At 41.9% G+C, this 22,418-nt stretch overlaps 3 protein-coding genes across 9 annotated transcripts in view; 2 read left to right on the top strand and 1 right to left on the bottom strand.

Moving 5' to 3' along the window:
- Positions 1-4,935: 4,935 nt before the first annotated feature.
- On the bottom strand, positions 4,936-7,929 carry cmklr2 (chemerin chemokine-like receptor 2). Of its 5 annotated transcripts, none has more exons than XM_061236202.1 (4): positions 7,809-7,929; positions 7,343-7,438; positions 6,474-6,632; positions 4,936-6,354 (listed from the first exon to the last, which is right to left on the bottom strand). In XM_061236202.1, the coding sequence occupies exon 4, from the start codon at positions 6,316-6,318 to the stop codon at positions 5,266-5,268; it is 1,053 nt and encodes a 350-aa protein (XP_061092186.1). In that variant the 5' UTR covers positions 6,319-6,354; positions 6,474-6,632; positions 7,343-7,438; positions 7,809-7,929; the 3' UTR covers positions 4,936-5,265. The 5 variants fall into 5 exon arrangements, with proteins under 5 accessions (XP_061092186.1, XP_061092185.1, XP_061092187.1 ...); XM_061236201.1 differs by lacking the exon at positions 7,809-7,929 and adding an exon at positions 7,543-7,802; XM_061236203.1 differs by lacking the exon at positions 7,809-7,929 and adding an exon at positions 7,543-7,802 and having other exon boundaries at positions 6,474-6,621.
- zdbf2 (zinc finger, DBF-type containing 2) lies at positions 7,408-16,532 on the top strand. The gene is made up of 8 exons (XM_061236200.1): positions 7,408-7,533; positions 7,842-7,950; positions 8,822-8,974; positions 9,467-9,509; positions 9,851-9,902; positions 11,176-11,278; positions 11,386-11,513; positions 13,408-16,532. Exons 4-8 carry the CDS (start codon positions 9,482-9,484, stop codon positions 15,908-15,910), a joined length of 2,814 nt encoding a protein of 937 aa, XP_061092184.1. The 5' UTR covers positions 7,408-7,533; positions 7,842-7,950; positions 8,822-8,974; positions 9,467-9,481; the 3' UTR covers positions 15,911-16,532.
- Positions 16,533-20,371: 3,839 nt separating this feature from the next.
- Positions 20,372-22,418, top strand: part of LOC133124678 (disintegrin and metalloproteinase domain-containing protein 23-like) — a 42,627-nt gene continuing 40,580 nt past the window's right edge. For all 3 annotated transcript variants that reach the window (XR_009708339.1, XM_061236087.1, XM_061236088.1), the window contains exons 1-2: positions 20,372-20,624; positions 21,523-21,740. Coding sequence is in view for 2 of the 3 variants with exons in the window: in XM_061236087.1 (XP_061092071.1) it covers positions 20,546-20,624; positions 21,523-21,740 (297 nt within the window). In the remaining variant the exon portion in view is untranslated. The remainder of the gene's footprint in view (positions 20,625-21,522; positions 21,741-22,418) is intronic.

The following is a 22,418-nucleotide window of genomic DNA, read 5'->3' as shown; positions in this document are numbered from 1 at the left end:
AGGAACCCCGCGTCCCGTCTGTTGGCCTCCAGGTGCAGTTCACGGCTCCAAGCATGTCGTAAAAGCCCTTTAACTCTTTCACCAGCTTTTCTGTATGATGAGGAATGCGCGTGAACACCTCTTCGACATCAGTCCCGCTGCCACAACTCTTGCGTTGCTCTCTCTTCAACAGCCCATAGATATCTTTTGAAGCAAAATTCTAAGATCCTATCCTAAGGTCTAAAAGCTTATGCCTTATATATCTTTTTTGCATACAAAAGTGTACCTTTTTGATAAGAAATGTCCCCAATATTTCAAGCGGGAAGACATTTATCTCTTATGCAACTTGTTTTTTAATGACCATATTCATCACTTCTGTTTTTCCCACTGTCATTTTCTCATACCTCAAAAGAAATTTCCCCAATACTTTATCTCATGTGCCCCTCCGGTTTAGGAATTTCCACCATCTTAATATACGAGTGGAGAAACACTAGCTTTTTTGTATTTTTTTAAGGAACCTATTCATCATCTGTTTCAATTTCATAGTCTCTCCTTGACTTCCTCCACACCTTGATCTCATGCAAGCCAGAAGTTAATGCCTGCCACCATCTCAATACACTCTTCAAGTGCCCCTTTTTGTGGCGCCTTAAGGGATCTACAAAGGACATCCAGCTAATAGCTGAGTGTAATTCATCATTTAACTCCTCCACTGTTAGTCCTTTGAATCTATCCGATAAATTATTTGTGCTATAATCAGGAAGGCCCTTAAAGCCTCTTAATATTCTTTTGGTATTGACATCCCTTCCGTTTTCCTTATCTTTTTGCTTTAGCCAGGCATTGTGCCCCTCCCTTGTAGGGTTGGGGTATTCTCAGTCAGAACTTTAACCTTGCTCCCTAAAACCCTAAATCTAAGTCCCCCGACTTCAGACTCCTCCGCTGACAAGTATGGCTGCTCATTATCTCTGAACCACATATTTTTCCTCTTACGGGCGTGCTTACTACCACCTCGATGGCGTGTGCGAGGGGTTAACAATGCATTCCTTCCTAACCCATCCCCCGTCAATCTCTCATCAGGGGGGCCTAGGGCCGTCCTGGACACTATCTTAATGTTTTTTGATGTGTTTTATCTACTTGTCAAGAGATCTATATAAAGAGCATGACATTGTGGAAAGGTGGTCCACCAATGATGCTGTCAAATAATTGGATTTACTAATGCAAATGTGTGAATCTTGTGCACTGACAGGGTTTTTTTTTAGTTTGTTTGCCATATTATTTTATCTATCAATATTCCCCATACATTTGGTATGCCATTAGTATATGTATTGTGTACACTAAAATACAAGTATGTGGTTAGAATATATCTGATTATGTTTCCAAGGCATACAGAACCTAATTTAGGAGAATTGTTCTGGAAGGAAATTACTCTTGGATGTGTTTTGATTTGTGACATAGATTTTGTTTACTTTACCAGCAAATACATTTCCCAAATGTCATCCTTGCTGCTCCCACTGTTTGTAATGCATTTCTAATACAGTGGTGTGCTAAAAAATCTGGGCACCCCTGGTCAAAAAGCATTTATAATTCATATCTGAGTGAACAGAAGTGAACCTGAACTCTAAATGGTACAGCATTAAACATGATTCAGAATGGAAAAAAAGGAAAAGGGCCCTATGAAAAAGTTTGGGAACCCAAAAGTTTGGGAATTTTGTACTGTGTAACTCCTAAGGCAGGGGTTGGCAACCCTGGTCCTGGAGAGCCGCAGGGTGTGCTGGCTTTCGTCTCCACCTTAAAATAAGCAAGCGACTCAGACCCAAGAAACCAGGTGAGGTGAGTTAACTGTGTAATCAACGGCTTTCATTGGTCAATTAATGCCAAGCAACAACGAAAGCCACCACACCCTGCGGCTCTCCAGGACCAGGGTTGCCGACCCCTGTCCTAAGGCAACTATAACACCTTGTAAATGCTTCATGTAGCCAGCTAAGAGTGTTTCAATTCTCCCTTTTGCAATTTTTCCCCATTCTTCCTGACAGAACACCTTGCTAGGGACAAAATGCCCTTTTTAACATTTCACAGGTGAGCATCATCTGATGAAACAGATCCCAGTAAAAACAACGATAGCTATACTTGAGTTTAACTTTCGTATTTATTTGCAAAGAAATGACAGAAAGTGAGAAAGCTTACCGGTTTTCTGATTTGAATCAGTAAGACTCTTATACAAACTTTTCCTGAAGGGGGGGCTTTACCAAAACAAAAAGACATGAAGCTGGCCATGAACATTTATCAGTATTTTATCTTCTGAATACCCCTTTGTTGACCTTGCTGTAAGACCGGAATGTGCTAGCTACCCCCTTCCAGGAGAAGCAGGTCAAAGGCTGTCTGTCTGCTGGGAGAGAGACAGAGAAAGACTCCTAATTCAGAAAGTGGTCTAATAGTAATAAGGATTATCACTGAAAGGTTATTTGTAATCACATGATTGTCTTTATGTTAACACACATTGTCAATTAAGAATCAATTAAGAAAATTACCCTTACAATCTCTAGCTCAGAAATATTCTTTGGCCTCCTTGCATGTATGGCATGTTTTAAAATCTTTGGACAACAGGCAGAACAACCTTTGGATACTTTAGAAGGCATAGAGTTACTTCAGAATAAAAAGTTCAGCCCTAGAATTATACTCACCTGACTCAATGAAGCCCTAACAAGAAAATTAGTAATCATCTTTTTTTTTTAAGTAACAAAAGAATAAGGGTTCCCAAACTTTTGCACACTTTTAAAAACTTTTCATATAATTTATAATCAGTAAAAAATTAAAATTAAGAGCTATCTTGCAATTTGCAGAAAGTGTTTAACCCGTTGCATTGGGGGCTACAGAAAATATTTTTTGCTGTACAAAATGGAACATGGCGCTCAAGCAAAACATTCAGATGGAACAAAAATGTTATTCTGTAATCTGTATATTTATCTTACATATTCTATAGATTTATTGTTTTAGGTTTCCCTGAGTTCTGCTACTGCCATATGTACACAGAAACCCACATGAATAATCCCAAAATCAGCTTTGGAAATGCTCTGCATAATGTTTGGACAATTAAATGTACTAACGGTGCACCGCACAGTAATAAACAGGTATCACATTTCTCAAAGATATAATGTACTCTTGAGTAAAGAAATGCTCATATATTAATTATGGCCAACCTGGGAAAGTGTGCCCACTGTTCTTGCTAATTTGTATGCTCACAAATGAGTGTTACTAGGAAACTGAAACATTCCTGAGCTTAACAGGGCCCCTGCGCTGATCTGGCTGTATCTCCCCACCACTCAGCAACTAGCTGATGTTTTCCTGTTGGGAGCAATGAGGCCCAGCAGGGAAGGGAAATAGCACAACGAAGTACTGTATTGAATATTGATATGCAGCTTTGCTGGAGGCAAATGTGCCTACAACTTTAGCCTTGTTGTCCTTCTTGTGTTTGGGTGCACTGATGAATATTTCACAATATTTTGGTCAAAGTAATAATGACACTGGTGCCAGTAGCTATGTGGCTCCAATTTGTCCTTGCACGCAAACTGCTCACTGTCATTGCCAACAATAGTTTTTTTGGAATGGGAACTCCTGGGCTTATGAGGCCGACATAAGTTGAAATGCAGATGGAAAGCCTGCTTTCAGGCACATATTAATACTAATACTAACTCAGTGAACACTTATTTAGACTTTTTAGACTTATTAAGTCTTCTGCTGCTGTAGCCTATCCAATTGCATTCTATGTTCAGAGATACTCTTCTGTATAATACACTTTTGTAATGTGTGGTTATATGCATTACTGCCACCTTCCTGTCAGCTTTGACAAGTCTGACCATTCTCCTCTGGCCTCTCTAAAGATCACATTTTTCCCCATTCTGATGGTTGATGTGAACATTAATTGAAGCTCCTGACCCATATCTGCATGATTGTATTTATTGCACTGCTGCCACACAATTGGCTGATTAGATAATCGCATGAATAAGTAGGTGTGTAGGTGTTCCTAATTAAGTGCTTCATGAGTGCATACTGTGTGCATAGTATAAATCTATCTTGACATTGGTGTTTGTCTTGTTGTTTTTAGATGGTGTCAGTGAGTAGCGGTGACAAATTAGCTGGAGAATATCATAGGTTGCAGCTGCCTTCAACCAAGTCTAAAACGTTACTGCAGTAATGAAAACAAGTGGAAGTACAATACTATATTGTTCAATAAACTTACTTTTTTTTTTTTTTTTTTTGGTTAGCCTGCTCTCTTTAGTTGGAAAATATTGCATAAGTAGGATTGCATTTTTTAAAAATAAAATAAAATGATTTTGTAATGCTGAATTTCACTGCAATTCTCTTCCATATAATGAGTGATACAATTTCATATGGGCGTTTTTCCAAGTGTTTCACAACAATTGACGTGATGTATGTAGCTCTAAATATAAGATGTCAGACATTTACAGAGTAATTGTTTTCAACAGTGTGGATTAATAAGATTTAAAATGGCCCCGCACAGATTAGTCATGCAGTACAGACCCAAGAAATGATTAATGCAAGGTCTATTTATGTGCACCACCCTCTTGACCTCATGTGTGGATGTTATTCCTCTCATTCCCATCTGTGTGCCAGTTAAAGAAAACAGGAAATAGCAGAAGCACCACACAAATCAACAATGGCCTGGCTTCAGGAAGAAAGCACACCGAGGCAATAGCCTCTTTGGAATAGTGTTAGGTGATTTTAGAGTTATTGTGTCCAGCATCTGTTGCCTTCATTTAAGGATATTAATCAAACAATGTTGTACAGTTACAGTGTAAGTGTAACTTGAATTTGGACAAATATGATCCTAACAGAATTAGAAGTGAAGGTGCAATGGAGAATGAGAAGACATTTAAACACTTGAGATGTCACTCAACAATTGAAATGCTTTGTTACAAGGAAGGTCCATAGTAACAGTACTTATGTAAAAATACAAATTTTCGATTTTTATTCAGGATCAGCCTTGTTTTTTTTACACTGTTGAACTAACTTTAGGACATTCAGTACAGCTATAATTTATTAATTGATAGATAAATACAATTAATTGAGTTTAAAAAGTGTACAAATTTCTCATGTTAAAATACATTAGACATATGTATATTTTAATATATGTATTGTATATGCAATAATATATACAAAGATAAATCTGTATCACAGAGTATCTGTGTATAGTATCTGAATCTAAATAATAATTTGATAGAAAATTTAAGATGTGGCAAACTGCCATTTTATTCAAAAAACAAGTTTCGGTCATACAGTGGTCAGTGCGATGGGCTCCTCTAAAGCACCGATGGCCTGTACAGACAGGGACTCTGTGGCAGAGATGGACTGGGTAATTTCCCGTAAGGACCTCTTTGTGATCTCCAGGCAGGACCGTTTCAGTAGAAGACGGACCTTCTTGCCCAACAGCACATAAAGCAAAGGGTTTATACAGCTGTTGAAAAAGGCCAGGCTGGTAGCCAGAGGGAAGCCTGTTTTTAGCACAGCGTGTAAATGCAGTGAGTAGTGCATCGACAGCTCCATGAGGCTGAAGATGTGAAAGGGCACCCAGCATACAAAGAAGGCCAGAACAAGTGCTGAAATTGTCCTGGAGAAGCTGGGCAGACGAACAGAGTTGGAGTAGCGGACCCGGACCGCGAGCAGTATGCTGCTCACACTGATGGCACTGAACGGGAGCAGGAATCCGACCACTGTCCGGACAATTACCATAGCCATGTGTCGCATGGCTCCACTGTGTCTGTCCTGGACGTAATAGTTGCTGAAGCACAACACCTTATTGTGCAACTGTATGATATCCCTGAATACCAGGGAGGGGAAGCTGATGGCAACAGCCACAGCCCACACGCCACAGCATACGCACCAAGCTCGCCTCACTGTGCGCAGTGTCTGAGACCTAGTGAAATGGACCACGGAGATGTAGCGGTCCAAACTGATCACTGTCAGAAACAGCACACTGGCATACATGTTTACCATCAGTATGAAGGAGTTTAGCTTGCACATCACCAGTCCAAAGTTCCAGTGGAAGTCCCGAAGCACGTAATCAATGGAGAAGGGGAGAAAGAGCACAAACACAAAGTCTGCTATGGCCAGGTTCTGCAGCCAGATGCTGTTCACTGTCCGCTTGCTCTTGAACGCTGTCACCCAGATGACAATTCCATTCCCAATGACACCAAGCACAAAGGAAATGCAGAAGATCACCACTGAAATTATATGCAAAGGTTCTCCCTGGACATGTCCTTGTACCTCTTCTTCAATCTCACCATACTCCAAATAATCATAGGTGTAATTCTCCCAGTCTTCCATTATTACACAACTGTTCTAGTTTGGATGGCTGAGGTCCTGTGAGTCACAAACAAATAAGTAAATATTGACATTTATTCTGTGGTATTGTTCAAAAGTCCTATTCATCATTAATTGCTTGGATATATTTATTTCAGAAATAGATAACTGGAGCTTACTGTAGGGTGTCTTGGTTCTTGGAATTTTTGTAGTCGTAGGCAGCTCCAGGTCCTCTCTTCTCATCATACCAGACCAGTCCCTTCTGTTTTTAAAACCTTCGCATTCTGACTCACTGCTGGGCGTTTCCTGCCCCTTAAACAGCGCCGGCTGGGGCAACACTGGAAAATGAGAAGTGGCGCGCACGCGCGCGCACACACACACACACACACACACACACACACACACAATGACACTTTCACTCAATCATTCCCGCATACTGTTTTTCCATTCCTCCAAGGGAGGACAGAGTGAGGACATCCAACTTGTCCTCCCGGAAAAAAAAAAACACGAAAAAAACATTTTCCAACCACACCTAGTGCTAAATTACACTATCCGCCCATGTCTGTACTCAAAACAAATGCAAAGGCACTATTTGGGAACATGCCATCACAGTTCAACACACAAAATGTTTCCCCCTGTACCTTTTACGGGCCTGTTCAAACGCAATATCCCTGACTACATGAAAGAACCTTTCAATACATTCGAGTCCAAGTACAATGTTGAGTTTTACAATATAAGGTTAATTTTTACAGCGTTAATGAAAAACGTTTTCATTAGAGATATTGTCAAATTTTCGGAAACGTACCTGGGTACACAGAAATAACGTTACACAGCTATCTTGTATTTAACTTCAGAGCTCCAGTTCCAGAGTTATTAAAGTGAGAAAAAAGTTTAAAGGAGTTTCCATTATAGTTTGTTCAAGACATGACAATGACAGTCCAGGTTCAGAACATGCTTTCCCCCCTTCCTATCTTCGATTATTTTTAAAAGTGATTTGTTTAAAGATGATTCTAATCAGTATTCAAGACCATTATCAACACTTATTTACATTTAAAAAATGTTTTGCCGACATAAATTGCAGTGCTTCCCCTTTAATTTGTCGTCTCAGAAGTAGGCGAGTCCCATCTTTTTCGTCACCAACACTCTGCGGAAAGAGAAGAGAATATTGTGAAAGTTAAATCCGTGAATCCTAAGGATTTGTATGGAATAACACAAACCTGGTATTACTGATAACAAGAGGTAGCCTACCCGTAATAGCCAGTTCGTTTGTATTTGCATATAATTTAACTTTCTTGCAGATCAATTAATGTGGCTATAATTACAGACTTTCGCGAGATAGCTAGCTAGCTAGCCATTTAGCGGCGGCGATCGTTGGGCCTGACCGATATTGCTAGTTTTTTTAACTGCACCACATCTACGTTGTATCTATCCCATGGACTCAGGACTCTAGAAAATCTTAGGATGATGTGTTGTGAGAAGGCTGCAATGTATTATTTGTTTTAGCTAGCTATTACCTTGCCAGTTCATTGATACATTTGTTTTGGTAGGCCTGAAACCAGTGGCTGTTTTCAGACAGCCAATCAGCATTCGCAGTTCTACGGCTCTGCCTTCAACCTACAAGGGACTCATCGGATGTCGCTCGTTACCATAATCGAGGTAACCTGTGCGATTGAACTGAATGCCACTCTTGGATAACTTGCTAATGTGGTTAGTGAGTTAGCAATAATGTTAGGTTAGTGAAGTACCGGTATTCTATGTCGCGACCAAAATATTCGCTTTCTTGCTAAGTAGTTACAATCGAAGTAACGACAGCGATTAACTTCGCTACTAAGTTTGCGCTGTACGTTACAGTTGGCTTTTGATTGGCTAACGTTAAGTAATAATATGCATTTATGTCGCCAGCGTCAAATAAAATGTCTAACATTGCTCAGAAGTTATGAATAACTTGCCATATGTTGATCACTCGCTGGAATAGTTTTCGTGTTGCACCATTACATATCCCGGTTATCCAACTAGCTAGGCACTTAAGCAAATCCTTTTTTGACAGATTATTATCAGTTAATGTAGCTTATAGCTAGCTCTTTGACTTATGTTTGTTAGGGTTGGCATTGGCTGACTGATTGACCACATCGGTCAGTTTTCCCCAAGCTTTCTGACGCCTAACCCACTTGTTAAAATATAGGTTATAATATGCTATAATGTATAAATATGTTACATTTAGGTTTATGTATATATAAACACTATATAAAAATTACATTACACTGTAACTAGTCTAGTGTGTGTAGGTTAACTGCAATGCTTCATTTGACTGGTGCAAGTGTCAATGGAAAGTGCCATTTATTTTTCCAATTTGTATCTCATGTATCCCACCAGTGGATCCTGACCCCTAGTTTGAAAAATACTGGAATTTGGTGATTATAATGTTGAATATTATTAATTAATTAATACCTCAAACCTGCATCTCAGCTCTTATTTTATTATGAACTAGTACAGTTTATAAGCATCTGGATGCATTTTATTTTTGCAGATGTCATTTCATGGATGGACAGTGTTTCCTCAACAGTGTTGTTGAAGATGGCTGGAGATTGTGAATAGTTTGATGCAATGTGATTGGCCAGCACCGTGGCGGACGCTACCCTGACCTGTCTGTCAGATTGCCACACAGGCCACTGTGCACCACGTCAGTATATATCCAGTGTTTCAATTTCCTAAACCAGTAAAAGGAGAATGAGTGAAGTGCACACTGTTTAAGTAAATAGTTAAAACATACAGGCTATGTAGGTGGATTCTCTGAACTATATCACAAAAAGAAAAAGCTAGTTGCACACACTATTATCCTCCCAAGTAGTTTATTGCAAAAACCAAAAACATTTTTTTGTTGTTTTTACAATTGCTCTCACCTTGGTTTGCACCTCACTACATTTTTGCCTGTGCAGCCTACCTCACTATCCACTGAGCTATACGTCACCGTTTGTCGGATAGTGTTTTGTCAAGAAAATCACAGCTTCACCTTTCTGCACCATTCATTTAGTGACTTCTGGCTTGTTCTTGTTACACTCAGATTTTCTTCTTTGCGATTAGTAGCTCTGTTAAAATTAGCATGTAAAGGTAGGTCTGTGCTTCTGTTGCTGTGGTTGGCTTTGTGTGCTTAATCCTGTGTGTGTTTCCTCAGATATATGATAGAACCATGCCTGCTGAGGAGCGCTGCACCCAAGGTAAGAGATGACAGTCGCCCCCATCTTTGAATAGTGTCCTCTCAGAATACAATTTCCTGTGAGTTTGCTTACCTATATAACACATTTTTGACATTCCAATATGACGGTGAAGAAAGATTAACTGGCCTGAGAGAGAGGCTGGGGAAGGGGGAAATTTCTTCCCCCCCATTAAAAAAATACTAACGTGTTATTGCCCTGAATTTCTAGGCTCTCTTGTAGGAAAAAGGGAAGAGGGAACTGATTTAAAGTGTGCTTATTAAATTGGCTTATCTGCTCGAAAGTTGTAAAATCCAAACAGTTAATTCCTATTGAGAATAGTTTCCCTTGTGTTGTTCTGACAGAGGCAGAGCATGGCCAAGCTGAGGCTCTGAACAAGATGGAGCAGGACTGTGGGTGAGTCCTTGGACAGTGCACAGTATTGCCAGTTTTTCCAGCAAAATGTCTTTCTGCACTTTATTTTTTATTTTATTTTATATTTTATATAAGAGCCAGCTTGCATATTTTTGTATAATCAGTCAAAATAAGTGTTAGAGGGCTGCTGTTTGGCTTATTTGGTTAAGGCCCCACAAATGTGTTGCATGGATAAGCCTCACAGCCTCAGATGGAATCCGGACTGTACCAGTGCCCATTGTGGCCGGTCGCTCCATAGGGTGTCAATTGTGTAGCCCAGGGATTGGGAGGATTCAGTTGGATAGGCTTCTACGTTCATCAATGTCTAGTGACCCCTGCTGGTTGATCCGTAGGTTGCAGTCTCATGTAAGGTCTTCCTCTGTCTCTGCTATATGCAAACTTGGCTGTTATCTGAAATGTAATGTTATATTAAAAAAAAAAAAAAAAAAAAAAAAAAAAAAAAAATTTAAGCAGCTGGCAATACCACATCTTTCAGAGGAAAACTGTCCCAAATCGGCAGTGCGGTTTGCAGCTTGAACCAGCTGCAGTTGCAGATGATTGGACATTCCACATTGGGCAACATATTTATTTTAAAAAGTGTGTATAGGCATCATTCTGTGAACTCCCACACCTCTGGTTGATTTTGGACAATTCCGCCCAAACGTTGTGTAAATGTTCTTTATATATTCAATAAATAGCATCCAAAACATTAGCCTCATTGGATTTGTCAACTCCCACACCTCTGGTTGATTTTTCAGGGAATGACCCTATATCTATTTGTATTGTAGCCAAATTGGCATATCTGCTCCCCTGAAAGAGAGAGTACTATTGAGTGCAATGGTTTTAATTTGACCGTATAATACCTTGGCTTTGGCTTACTTGTCCGATACCATAGTCTAATTTGCCTTGAGATATTTAAATCGGACTGTAAACCCTGATCTACACCATTTAGAGGTCACACATTAAATACATGTGCCTCACTGTGATTGCTGTGTAACACTGGCTTCTCAGCAGAGGTGTACAGTCCAGGGGTCAGAAAGTAAAAGTTCTGCCGTGCATTTCTTCCACCCATGAATTCAGCCAGCTGATTAGTTCTACCTCCTGGCTGAAGAATTGTGCTAATTAGCAAACGCAGATGATTGGAAGAAAATACTGGGGAGGACTTTTACTTTTTGAACCTGGATTTTCCACGTCCTGCTTCTGAGGAGCACATCGGCAGTGCGAGGGAAATGATACAGAAGGTGCCATGTGGAAACTGTGATATCTCTGCTCTCAGGAACGGTGCGAGGCAGCAGCCTGTACCTGGCCCCTCCGGTGCTGCTCCCCCCAGACAGGGATTCTGCAGCTGCTGCCAGGTGCTCTACAGCAGTGTGGAACAGGTACTTTCCTCATGTTACATTGTCGCAACATTTGTAAATGAAATGATAAGGTACCCGAATATAAGAAATGCAAAGTGTGATTTGCATGTTTTCCTGCAAATGTGCAGCACATTCTGAGCCCCAGGCACAGGGAGGTGGTGCGGAGTGCTCGGACTCATGCAACATCCAGCAGCCTGATGGAGAGATTCCTGCAGGATGTCATTCAACACCATCCGCACCGCTACAATGACACAAGGTGAGTCTCCTTCTGTGACTTATCAGTGGTGTGTCTTCCTTTTTAAACCTTCTCTTGATCTCTTGAAAGACAGTGTACACGGCCACTTCCGTTATCAATGTACAATGTAAGGTCTGTGATGTCTGAAATGTTGGTCAAATGTATGGAATGTATGGCAATTGCATACAAAGCTGATTCACACAAACAGATTTGTCAAGCGCAACAGCACTGAAATAAACATTTGTTTGAAAGCTTATGAAAACATATCCAGGTGTATTTACTGCTACAGTAAATTGAGGGTTTTACAAAACAAAGCATTTTAACAATACATGGATTTAGTAAAATGGGATCAGTCTTTCCATTGAGGCCCTAAACAATTTTTTTTTTTTTTTTTTAAGAAAAGTTTTGTTGGATCTATGTTGTCCTTCCAATTTCCAATTTCCATTTGTAAGCAGTATTCATAAAAACCACATATTATAGTGTGGGAAAATTAAGGAGTTGGAAGGTGAAATAATGGATTACTCTCCCATCTTGTGTGAAATTAAATGAATAGTGATGCTGTCATTGCAATGTTAATGACTTAATATAACCAGGACATGCATTACACTGTTGAGAAGGTTAAGGTAGAATGTTCCATTGAACTTTTTGATGCAGCATGTTGTACTTGTGTGAGGTGTGGGGGGGAAAGGTGTACTTAATAAAGTGGTCAATGAAAGTATATTCATTTTTCCCCATTCTTCTTTATACATGGAATAAAAAACTTGTCTACCTCAATATATTGTGAATAATGAGGCGTGCCAACTAATATTTATCTAGCTAAAAAACGGTTTTGACATGATGTTCCACACTTGCTGCTGTGATATGTATGAACTGGTCAAGATGGCAAAAACCTGGGTGCCTCCAGTTGGCTAAAGTTTGCAGAGCCCTGTGACTGGGTGTTTTTGCGTCTCTGTCGCACCATTGCTGGTTATGGCCGGATGTTCACATTTGGTAAGGCAACAATTGGCTCAGGCTCGCTGGGGAATAATGGGGCATAAGCCAGCATTTCCTTTGGCCTCATCCCTCTATAGCGCCCATTCATGGTCAGACTAGGCACGTGCAGATGCACAAATGAAGAATACGCTGACCTCATGCTTTGGGTCTGCCATCTCCAGAGATCCAACAAATTCAGCTTAGGGGCTGGGAATTATCAGGCAATAAAATGTATATTTTAAAAAAAAAACCTCATCATCTAAAATGTTTCTGAAACTAAAACCAAACCAATCCTGCCAGTCTGCCTGAGGTCTTAGTATTATGCATATGCATAGTATATTGTGATTTTTATAATGGAGTTGTAGCTTTGCCTTAGTAGCTGTAATGGATTGTTGAAGGTTAAAAGCTTCCCTGCACTGTCCTAACTTCCTACATACACACTGGGGAGTAAGTAATGGTGCATGAATAAAACATTTCTAACTGAACAAGGAGGCAGAGTAGGACAAATTCAGTTTGGACACTGCAGTCTAATCAACCTTTATCAACTCTTCATATATGGTTTAAGCAATGTTAAAATTTTAAATTCTTTCAAACCATTTGATAGGGATTTCGGAGAGATAATGGTCGGAAAATGATGGTTATACAAATGTGCACAGATACTGGATGGAATGGTAATCATGGGGAGGTGGGTATTTTCCCATGACAGGGACCATGTTCCACCTGTCGATTGATGGCCCAGGCTTCCAACCCAGTTATGTATCAAAGTCTTGGTTAATATAAATAATTATTTTCTGAAGATCATGGCTTAACTAACCTCAAGACTGGGTGCAAGAAGTTATTACATTATTTAAAAGCAATTAATTTTGGTTCATACATTTTATATGTTAATTTTATATCCAATATCTCTGTGTCACTCACTAAATACCTGTCTATGTGTCTGCAGACCAACTCATGCTGACCTGCCTTCACTGAGCAGCCCGTTAGAACCACGGGAGGAGCTCTCGGACATCTACTGTGCACTAGAGGAAGATGGGGAGACAATTGGCACCCGAGAGGAAATGCCCAGCTCTGATGAGGAGTCCTGCCAGTTGGTGTATATGGAGGATGTTTGCTCTGCTGTGGTGATGGGCCCATGGGGAGGAAGGACCTCTCCAGTGCATCCAGCAAGAAGCAACTCATCCAGAGAGGTCAGTCCGAAGAGTGGAGTGGACCCCCCTCATTTACAAAAGGACTCCCCTACCCAGGGCTTCCTGCACAGGACTAGTGCCAGCTGTGCCTTGGCCCCGCACACATCTACAGATTCTCCCCTTGTTCAGCCATGTAGCTCACAGGCCCTGCCCCCCAGTCAGCCCTGTAGCCCACAGGTTCAGTTCCACAGAAAAGCTCACAAGAAGACTGACCGACCTAGAAGCAGGACAAGCTCTTCCATTACTACCTTACCACCTCCTGCAAAGTGCAGTCATTCCAAGCAGCCGTTTTTACCCCTGGAGTCCAAAAGCCCAACAGCTTGGTCCTCAGCAAAGGTGCCTTTGAGGAACACTCCAAGATCACACACTGCCTCCAGTGAATACTCTGATGCAGTGGAGAATGTGATTGAGGAGGTTATTGAGAAGTACTGTTATGGCCGCAGTCCAAAGAAGCAGGAAAGGGATGAGGACAGCTTCCATTTGGGCTCCATCACCAACCCTAATTTCTCTGACTCGGGGACGAGTGTGGATTGGGACACACCAGTATTGGCCGTATTGGAGGCCTCAAAAGCAGAGGTGAAAGATGTTGGATGCCTCATGGAGGTGCACATAAACTTGGAGGACCAGATGTACAAAACGCAGTTGGACTCCGCATTGAACCTCCTCCCTGAGCCTGAAGAGGGAAAGAAGCCTTCTGCTGCACCAGTGAAAGAGCGTAAGATTGAGGAAGTGCTCCCCGCGCTACCACATGTACCTCAGTCTTTCATTGGAAAGACATGGTCACAGGTCATGTATGAAGATGACCTTAAAATTGAATCAATGGTGCGCGAGTTCAGGGAAGGGCGCTTCCGGTGCTACTTTGAGAGCGAGTCCCTGGTTAAGTCTGGGAAGAAGGGCAAAAAAGGGAAAATTTATAAAGAGCATGAGGAATGGGGCTGTGAAGATGTTATGCCCTTAATGGATCAACCTGAGGAAGACCCTGTTTGCCACAGGGTATTACAGAGGAGGGCCGGCCGCAGGACCTGGAGACTGGCCTCCCGTTGCCAGGTGGTTAAGGTCAGCCACAGCACCCAGACTAATCCACTAACCAGCCCTGTCATTAGGCGGAAAGTCTTGGAGAAGGCCAGTATGTCCCTCATAGACTTGGAGCCTCAGCAAGATGTTGGTCTCGAGAGGACACCGGACATGAAGACGAGGCTATGTGCATTGAAGCTGCCTGAATCCTACAGCAAGATCATGAGCCCATTACAAGCTAAAACAGTGGTTTACGTCCTTTCCTCCCCTGACTCGGGACAGGGTACCTTGAAACCAGTCACCATCAAGAGAACCGGAAGGAAACGGAAGTCTTCTGATAGTGACAGCGCTTTCAAATACAAGTACAAGAAAACTCCGCTGAAGTACTATGATCCCTTGACCAACAGGATTTTGAAGACCCCACCTAAGGGAGTAGCCGTAGGCAAACCAAAGCCATTCCCACATGTCCGGCAGCTGTTCCGCAGTCTTAGTCCTGACATCAATAAGGAGAAGCAGTTTGTGGAGCAGAAGGATACACGGAGCTCCTCCAAGGGCCGGGGAAGCAACAGCATAGCAGACTTCTGTGCCTCCACATCAGGCTCATGTCTGGAGGGTGGTGGCCCCTCTGAGCCTGGTTCCTCTGTTTCCAGCAGGAGGGCGCTCTTTAGTCCCTCTTCCCTCTCCAGCAGCAGCCGTTTCTTGCTGGGTACCCTTACTCCCACCCCGTCCCTTGCGGACAGTGCCAACAGGGGTCTAAGCTCTGAGTCTGATAAGAGGGTCCAGACCCGGGCCAGAAGGGGTCAAGCCCAAGGCAGGCAGAATCCACAAACCGAGTCCTTGAAAGAAAAATCTCTGGGACCATCAAAAGGACCAGCATCTCCTTATAGACCCAGAAAGATGCCTGCCAGGTTACTGCCTAAGAAGGGGCAGACTCGGTCAGACTTCCCCATGAAGCCCTGCAGTTCCAGCAGGGCCCGGTCGTCCAGGCTCACAGACCATGGAAAGGCTCTCCCTGTGGACTTCCTCTCTGGAGGAAAGACCAGGGGTGCCCATCAGCGCAGGGAAGCCCCACAGAGAGATACAGGGAAGAAAAACCAGAGCCAGCTCAGAACCAGAGGTTCTGTCAAGTCCTCCTCCAAAGCACCAGTGATCCAGAAGCAGAGCTGTACAGCATTACGAACTTCAAGCAGACACCCAGCTGCCCCACTAATGACCCGAACTCTTAGAAAGAAGGTGAAAAGATAGGGCCCTTGCATCACAGGCCAGATGCTCTCACCTGTACCCATATTCTCCTATGGGGAATTATAGTGTAGTGTACCCTGCAGTGTACTGTGGAATCACTAGCTGCTCAATTCTCCTTAGTCCTTATCAGACCAGTTTGGGGTAAAGGGGCATAGTCATGGTCAAAGACAGGGTTCGGAGGGTAGTTTGCCATCAAAGTACAGAAATTGGCGGTCATCTTTCAATGGGAGTATGACATTGTATGGGAGAGATATAGTGGACAAGCAAAGCAGCCGTCTGAGTCTTTGCTACAAAACTAGGCATGAATTCAGCCAAGCTTTTGGCCCAGCCTGGCTGGCCCGTGGACATGCAGCTAATGGCATTCAGTCCTGTTATAGCTGTCCAAAGGGAGGAGAGAGAGAGAGTATGGAATTCTTTATTTTTCTCTCTTTAAAGCTGTACAATTTTGCACAGAATTTGACTCCAGTGAAAACTATAGTTTATACTGTAGTTTTTATTCCCATTGATTTTCTTTTTACAAGCAATTGTGCTATTTTTTTATGTTTATAAGGAATATTTTTTTCTCCAAGGTTTGTCTATTAAATTATTGTCTGTGAATTAAAGTTTTTCATGACTAGTATTAAAAGTGTCCTCCTGTTATCATGCAGAATCTGAGGAAGTGTCACTTCAAGCTCTTCTTGATTAGTTGGGCAGGGTGACAGGAATTACTGGTGTCACTGTGCCTCTATCTGCCCAAGTATTGAGTTTGCCATCGCCTTCATATTATAACAAGTTTGCACTTGTTCAGTAATGTCCTCTCTGGGTTAATGGAGGTTGGCAAGTGTTGTACATGAGTATCTCAGAGTTCTTGATGTCCTATTTTTAACACAGGTTTGTGTGTATACAGAGGTCTTATCCACTCATTTTTTTATCAGTAGGTCAACTGATAACTCTGGATTTATTTTGTAGTGATAGCCTGGGGGATCTACGCAGGTATGTCATGCAAGGGATTGTCAAGCACAGTCAGGAAAAGATTTACCAAAGTATATTAGAAACAGAAACAGTGGGTTTGTGAATGTTGATTTGTGGTTTCAAACCGAAGAGCTTGGAGTGTTTGGTGACCATTCTCATATTAACACACATTCTTTTCACATTTCAAACCCACAAAAGCCCAGAGTCCCTGTCCTAATATGCTGTGCTATTTTTGGTGCAAATTAAATCCCTCATGAATATTAATGAGTGACAGATTCATGCTGGTGAGCAGAGTATCTCAAACCCCTTTCAAACCAGTATACTGATATGTGTGTTACCCTAGTGAGAATCGCATAGAATGGTGGTGGGGGGCTCCTGTTGAATTTTACTTTCTATATGTTCTACCATAATTCCGTCTATCATTGAGCCATTGCACAGACACTAATAAAACAGATTTTATACTTTTTATAGAAGTTGCATGTATTTATTAATATGTAATAATATTGTAATGTCCATCCATCCATCCATTATCTTAACCCGCTTATCCTGAACAGGGTCGCTGGAGCCTATCCCAGCATACATTGGGCGAAAGGCAATGGACAGGTTGCCAGTCCATCGCAGGGCATGCACACCACTCACTCACACGCTCATACCCACAGGCAATTTAGACTCCCCAATCAGCTTAACCTGCATGTCTTTGTACTGTGCGAGGAAACCGGAGTACCCAGAGGAAACACTCGCAAACATGGGGAGAACATGCAAACTGCACACAGAGAGGCCCCGGCCGACCGGGATTCGAACCCAGGACCTCCTTGCTGTGAGGCGGTATTGCTACCCACTGCGCCATATTGTAATGTATAACAGGAAAATGTATATAAATAGGCAACATCTCCCCTAAATGGATTTATAGCTCATATTAAATCCATTTAATGTGAGTCCTAAATCTACGCCCTAAAGCTATACATGCAGAGCTATTTTGAATCTCAACATTGTCTATGACCTGAATATAACATTTAAAGTGGTTATTACCCAGGAGTTTCTTTGTTAAGGACAGAGGCAGAGCACTGTTAACCATGTAGAATGGGATCACAAAACATTTGATCACAATTTCCTGTGTTCCCAGCTTCATCAGGAAGCACAATCCTTGTGCACCTTTATACAGAAGTCTTGAATAATAACCACTGTGAGTTCACATCAGTTCAGACCACAGTTTCTTGTGCTGCTTTATTGAGAAAAATGCAATGATATAATAAGATTGTTATTTTTTAATGAATGTTTGAATAAAGCAAATCTATGGAGAGAAAAGGTCATCAATGAAGTTAGCATCACTGGCTATGAAGTCAGCTGTGAGGTGGACTGATTAGAAACATTGGTCTTTAGAGCTTAAATTTAAATGTGCTGCCCTGATTTTTAAATGGAACTAGTAAGAAAGCTATGGTATATGCCAACTAGCTAGCTTTTAGTTAACCTTTTTAAGCCAGCATATATGTTCAGTAAATTGAAACAAAATAACTCAGCCAGAGTCAAAGGGTTGACTGGCAAATTAATGTGGCACTTGAGAGCTGTTGATACTTACGCTGGCTCCTAGTAAGACTTTTCAGCGCAAGGCCTAAGTCTGTGTTTATAAGCTCCTGAGAGAAACTTGTCTGATCAGGTACTTCTCTTCAGTGGATAGCCCTGAGGTTGTCTGTATGGGCTGCTTTAATTAGTTTTATTCACGTTAATTAGTCACCACCCTTTGGTGTTGTGATTTTATAAACTATTTTAACAGTTCCTGTCAGTCCCTGTGCGTCGCTGGGTCTGCACCAGGCCTTAGTGAAAAGAAGGAAACCCACGCACTGATATACTCCTTACACACCTTTAGGGACCATATCAGTTTTCCTACCCTCTCTGTTGTTTTCCTTGTGGTCTCACCTGCAAAGGGCTACTCGTCAAGCATCTAGGACACCTGTCACATCTCTGGTCTCATAAACGATAAAGGTGGCCTGAGTGCTTGGTTAGGGATCTGGTGTGGCCACTTTCCTTCGGAGCCAGACTAAGCTGAAACGCATGTGCAAGCAGTCCCTGCTGGTGAGGCAAAAGTGAAACATTAAAATTTACATTTTCATATTCTACTGAATCAAGACACCTTTGAATTGCAAGCTTAGTTTGCTAACCATCATACTACACTGCTGCACTGAGAGCATAGCCGCTCTCTTGAGTCAAAACTTGTGTATTGAAAGGGAATATGAAGTGAATGCCCTGGCAGTTACATTATATTACATTATTGGCATTTGGCAGATGCTCTTATCCAAAGCAATGTACAGTTGATTAGACTAAGGCTCTCCGTACAGTTCAGTTCGATACCCCTACATATTTGGCCTCGGACTGATTGCTTTACAGAAACTCCAGCCATTGGCCAATAGCCTTGCAGTGCTCATCAGAGCATTCTCTAAACATGTTGTGGGACCTCGGCTCTGTGAGTTGATCAAATGACAAAGTGTAAAGGAGCCACTGGCTGGAAATCATGAATGCCACATGCTGTAGGACCAACACTCTTCACTAAAGAAGGCCTCTGTCACTGATACAATAACATAGCTTGGATGGAGAATAACATTTGAACTGATTGGCTAGCAGCTGGATTTGGCTTCAACCAGCTATAGTGGATGTTTGGGCAGATATTAATGTCACTGACAGGCTATTTCGAGGCCAATGGCCTTTGAGTGAGCAAAAATACACGCTAAGCTTTTCTGACATTTGCAGTGATAATGAAAGTTTGTGCAAATGCTTGTACCCTGTCAGCCTTGGCAGGCATGCCGGCGGCAATTGACCAGTCATTGTGTACACCCTGTCTACCCACAGTATATGGCACACTTATCATATGTATCATTATGTATACATGTGAAAAAATATGGAAGCAAGGATACAGCCAATATCTAAGTGGCATGGCACAAAGAATATGATTGGCCACACCTAATGAATGTGTTGTCCTATCCATGAAACAGTTATTAGATACAATGCCAATTTTCAATGTTGTATTTATTTCTGGTAGAATTTTCTGCTTTGCCCCATGTGCCACCCCTGACCAATATTGATATTATTTGTTCATGTCATTCACAGAAGAACTGTCAACATATTTCAAGATATTATTTTTGTCAGGTGTGGTGTATTATTCTCAACATTACCCTCCACACACTTTCACTGTCCAAATCCCCTCCATTTGTGTTGAGGCACCCTTAGATGATGCAGTGATCTGCATAGGCATATTGCTGAAGAACATTTATGTTGTATATTACACATATTAAAGTTATTTTTGTGGCATACTGTACTACAAGCAGAATGTAAGGGAACATGAAGGATACAGAGCAATCCCCCTTCCTAAGAAAGCATATTCCAATATTGCATGACTCGAGCTGTAGAGATAGGCTGCAGATAGGGAGGGGGCTGCAATGACAGGGGGTTGTGGGTAATATTGCAAAGCAAGGACGGCACACAGCACATGCGGAGCTGTAGCATCAGACATTTGCAGCTGACTCGTTCATCTCATATGGCGGGGCTCCGCCTTCTATCCGTCCCCCGCCCGCTGCTGCAGGAGTCCGCTCTATTCATGAAGAATTTCATATCAACAGCACCTCTCCCTCAACAATGGGCCTCCACACTGCGCTAACGTGCTAATATCAAGCTTTTTACAACCTTCAAATATGAATCATGCATCTGATATTTCTTCCAAATCTGCTTGCGAGCATCCTTCTGTCCTGGCTCAATCCATTCGGTTTAGCGTCAAATGGTTTGTATAATATTAAATCGTTCTATTTGGTAACGTGATCAAAATCGTTAAGTTCACCCGTACACTGGGCTAATGTATTTTATCCAGGAATTGCGAGATGTCTTAGTGTATTCATCTGTGTGTTTAATCACTGTATTTTGAGAAGAAGATTTTGTCTTCACTTGGTTATTTTTAATGCAGAGGTACCTCAACCGATCTCTTAAGCATCTTTGTTCTTGTGACTAATTCTATTAAGTTGGACAGTGGCGAGGCTTTTTGCTAGTAATGTTTAGTTTCAAAATGTCGGTCGATCACTAGGAGGTCAAAGCGTATCGATATAATTTAGCTTGTAGTTTTGGACGCGGGCTAATTGGGCTACATTTCTGGCGAACAGGAGGAACTGTCTGGATAAAACGGGTGGTACGGAGAACATGTCCTATGTACGGTGAATAATTCATGGGACGTCTTTTCAATTTAATTAAAAACTGCCCTGATAAATATGCATAAAGATGTACAAAAATAAGCACTATAAAAACAATGCGTATAGTGTGTCACGTATCAAATAAGGGTAGGTTTGTTTTTCCTTGCTAAGTTAAGAGCAGTTTGTTCTCAGTAATGTCACTCGCTTCTTGTAGGCTATGCGGAAGGGCCCATGTGAGATAATTGATCATTCATTATAAGTACACATAAATATGTTTGTTCAATATGTGTACTTAACATAATATACCATTCCTGGTCTACCTAAAAAATATGTTCTAACATTTTGTGGATTGGTATGCGCAATGTATGCGTATTGTGCGGTAACAAACGTTGTAACAAACATGGGTTTATGGGTTTGTTATATTCAATTTCGGGTATTTTCATGTGAGCCAAATGTAGCATTTAATATTTCGGTGTTGCCATTCTATATTTCCTGCAGTGTACACGGCAGTAGAGAATGAAGCTGTTAGAGACGCAGTATCGGCGGCTCTTGAGGTGGATACAGCTTCAGCACCGGACAGCGGCAATGTAACACGCCGAACGAACGAGCATGAGATTACTTACCCCTCTAGGCTTATCTACTACGTTAATGAGGACTCTGAGAGCACATACCATGACCTGGACACTCGGACACGGAACCAGCTCACTGGAAACCAGGTGAGTCAATGGCGTTACTCCCCGTGCATGCAACAGTTTCAGTCTGCAGTGGTAGGCGCCTGTGCTGGTACACTGGAAGACCGTGGGAAGCTAGGGGAGGGGGACTGGGCTGTGAAGTAAGCCCAGTGTAGCTCTTGCTCTCCATTCACTGTTCCTCTCTCCTCCTTGTGAGAATGGTGCATTGTGCTGTAGGTTTGTGCCTTGCTGTGGGAGTTCTGTGACTGGATGGACACACATTGTCTCTTCCCACTTGCCACAACAGCTTTCACCTCTGCTTCACCCCCCAGTAGATATATTGGTTCATTTCCTCCGAAGGCATTTCATCGTTTGCATATAGTTTGGAAGCTCACTTCATGAGAAGGAAATAATTGTAATAATTAATACTAATTTAGTTATTACAGTGATGTCTCCTGTAAATTTTCATCTTGGGACAAGGACCTATACGTGTTTATCTGTGTGTGCTGGCAATGGGGGTGGGGTGAGTGAACTAGCTGTGTAGCTCCAGAGACAGTTGACTGCAGTGTTGCACCATTAGACTTGTTACCATTTTGGTTTTAGGTTTGAATCCTGGTGGAGCATTGGTGTTATTCCAGGGTTGGTAAAGAAGGGCTGGGTCTCCTTCTGGATTTCAGGCCCAAGTTCTACATTTAATTTTTTAATTAACCAAATCACTGACAG

Source organism: Conger conger, chromosome 3, assembly GCF_963514075.1.
Source record: "Conger conger chromosome 3, fConCon1.1, whole genome shotgun sequence".
Lineage (NCBI taxonomy): Eukaryota > Metazoa > Chordata > Actinopteri > Anguilliformes > Congridae > Conger > Conger conger.
The sequence above is the reverse complement of the archived record's forward strand: the minus strand, read 5'-3'. Positions and strand labels throughout refer to the sequence as shown.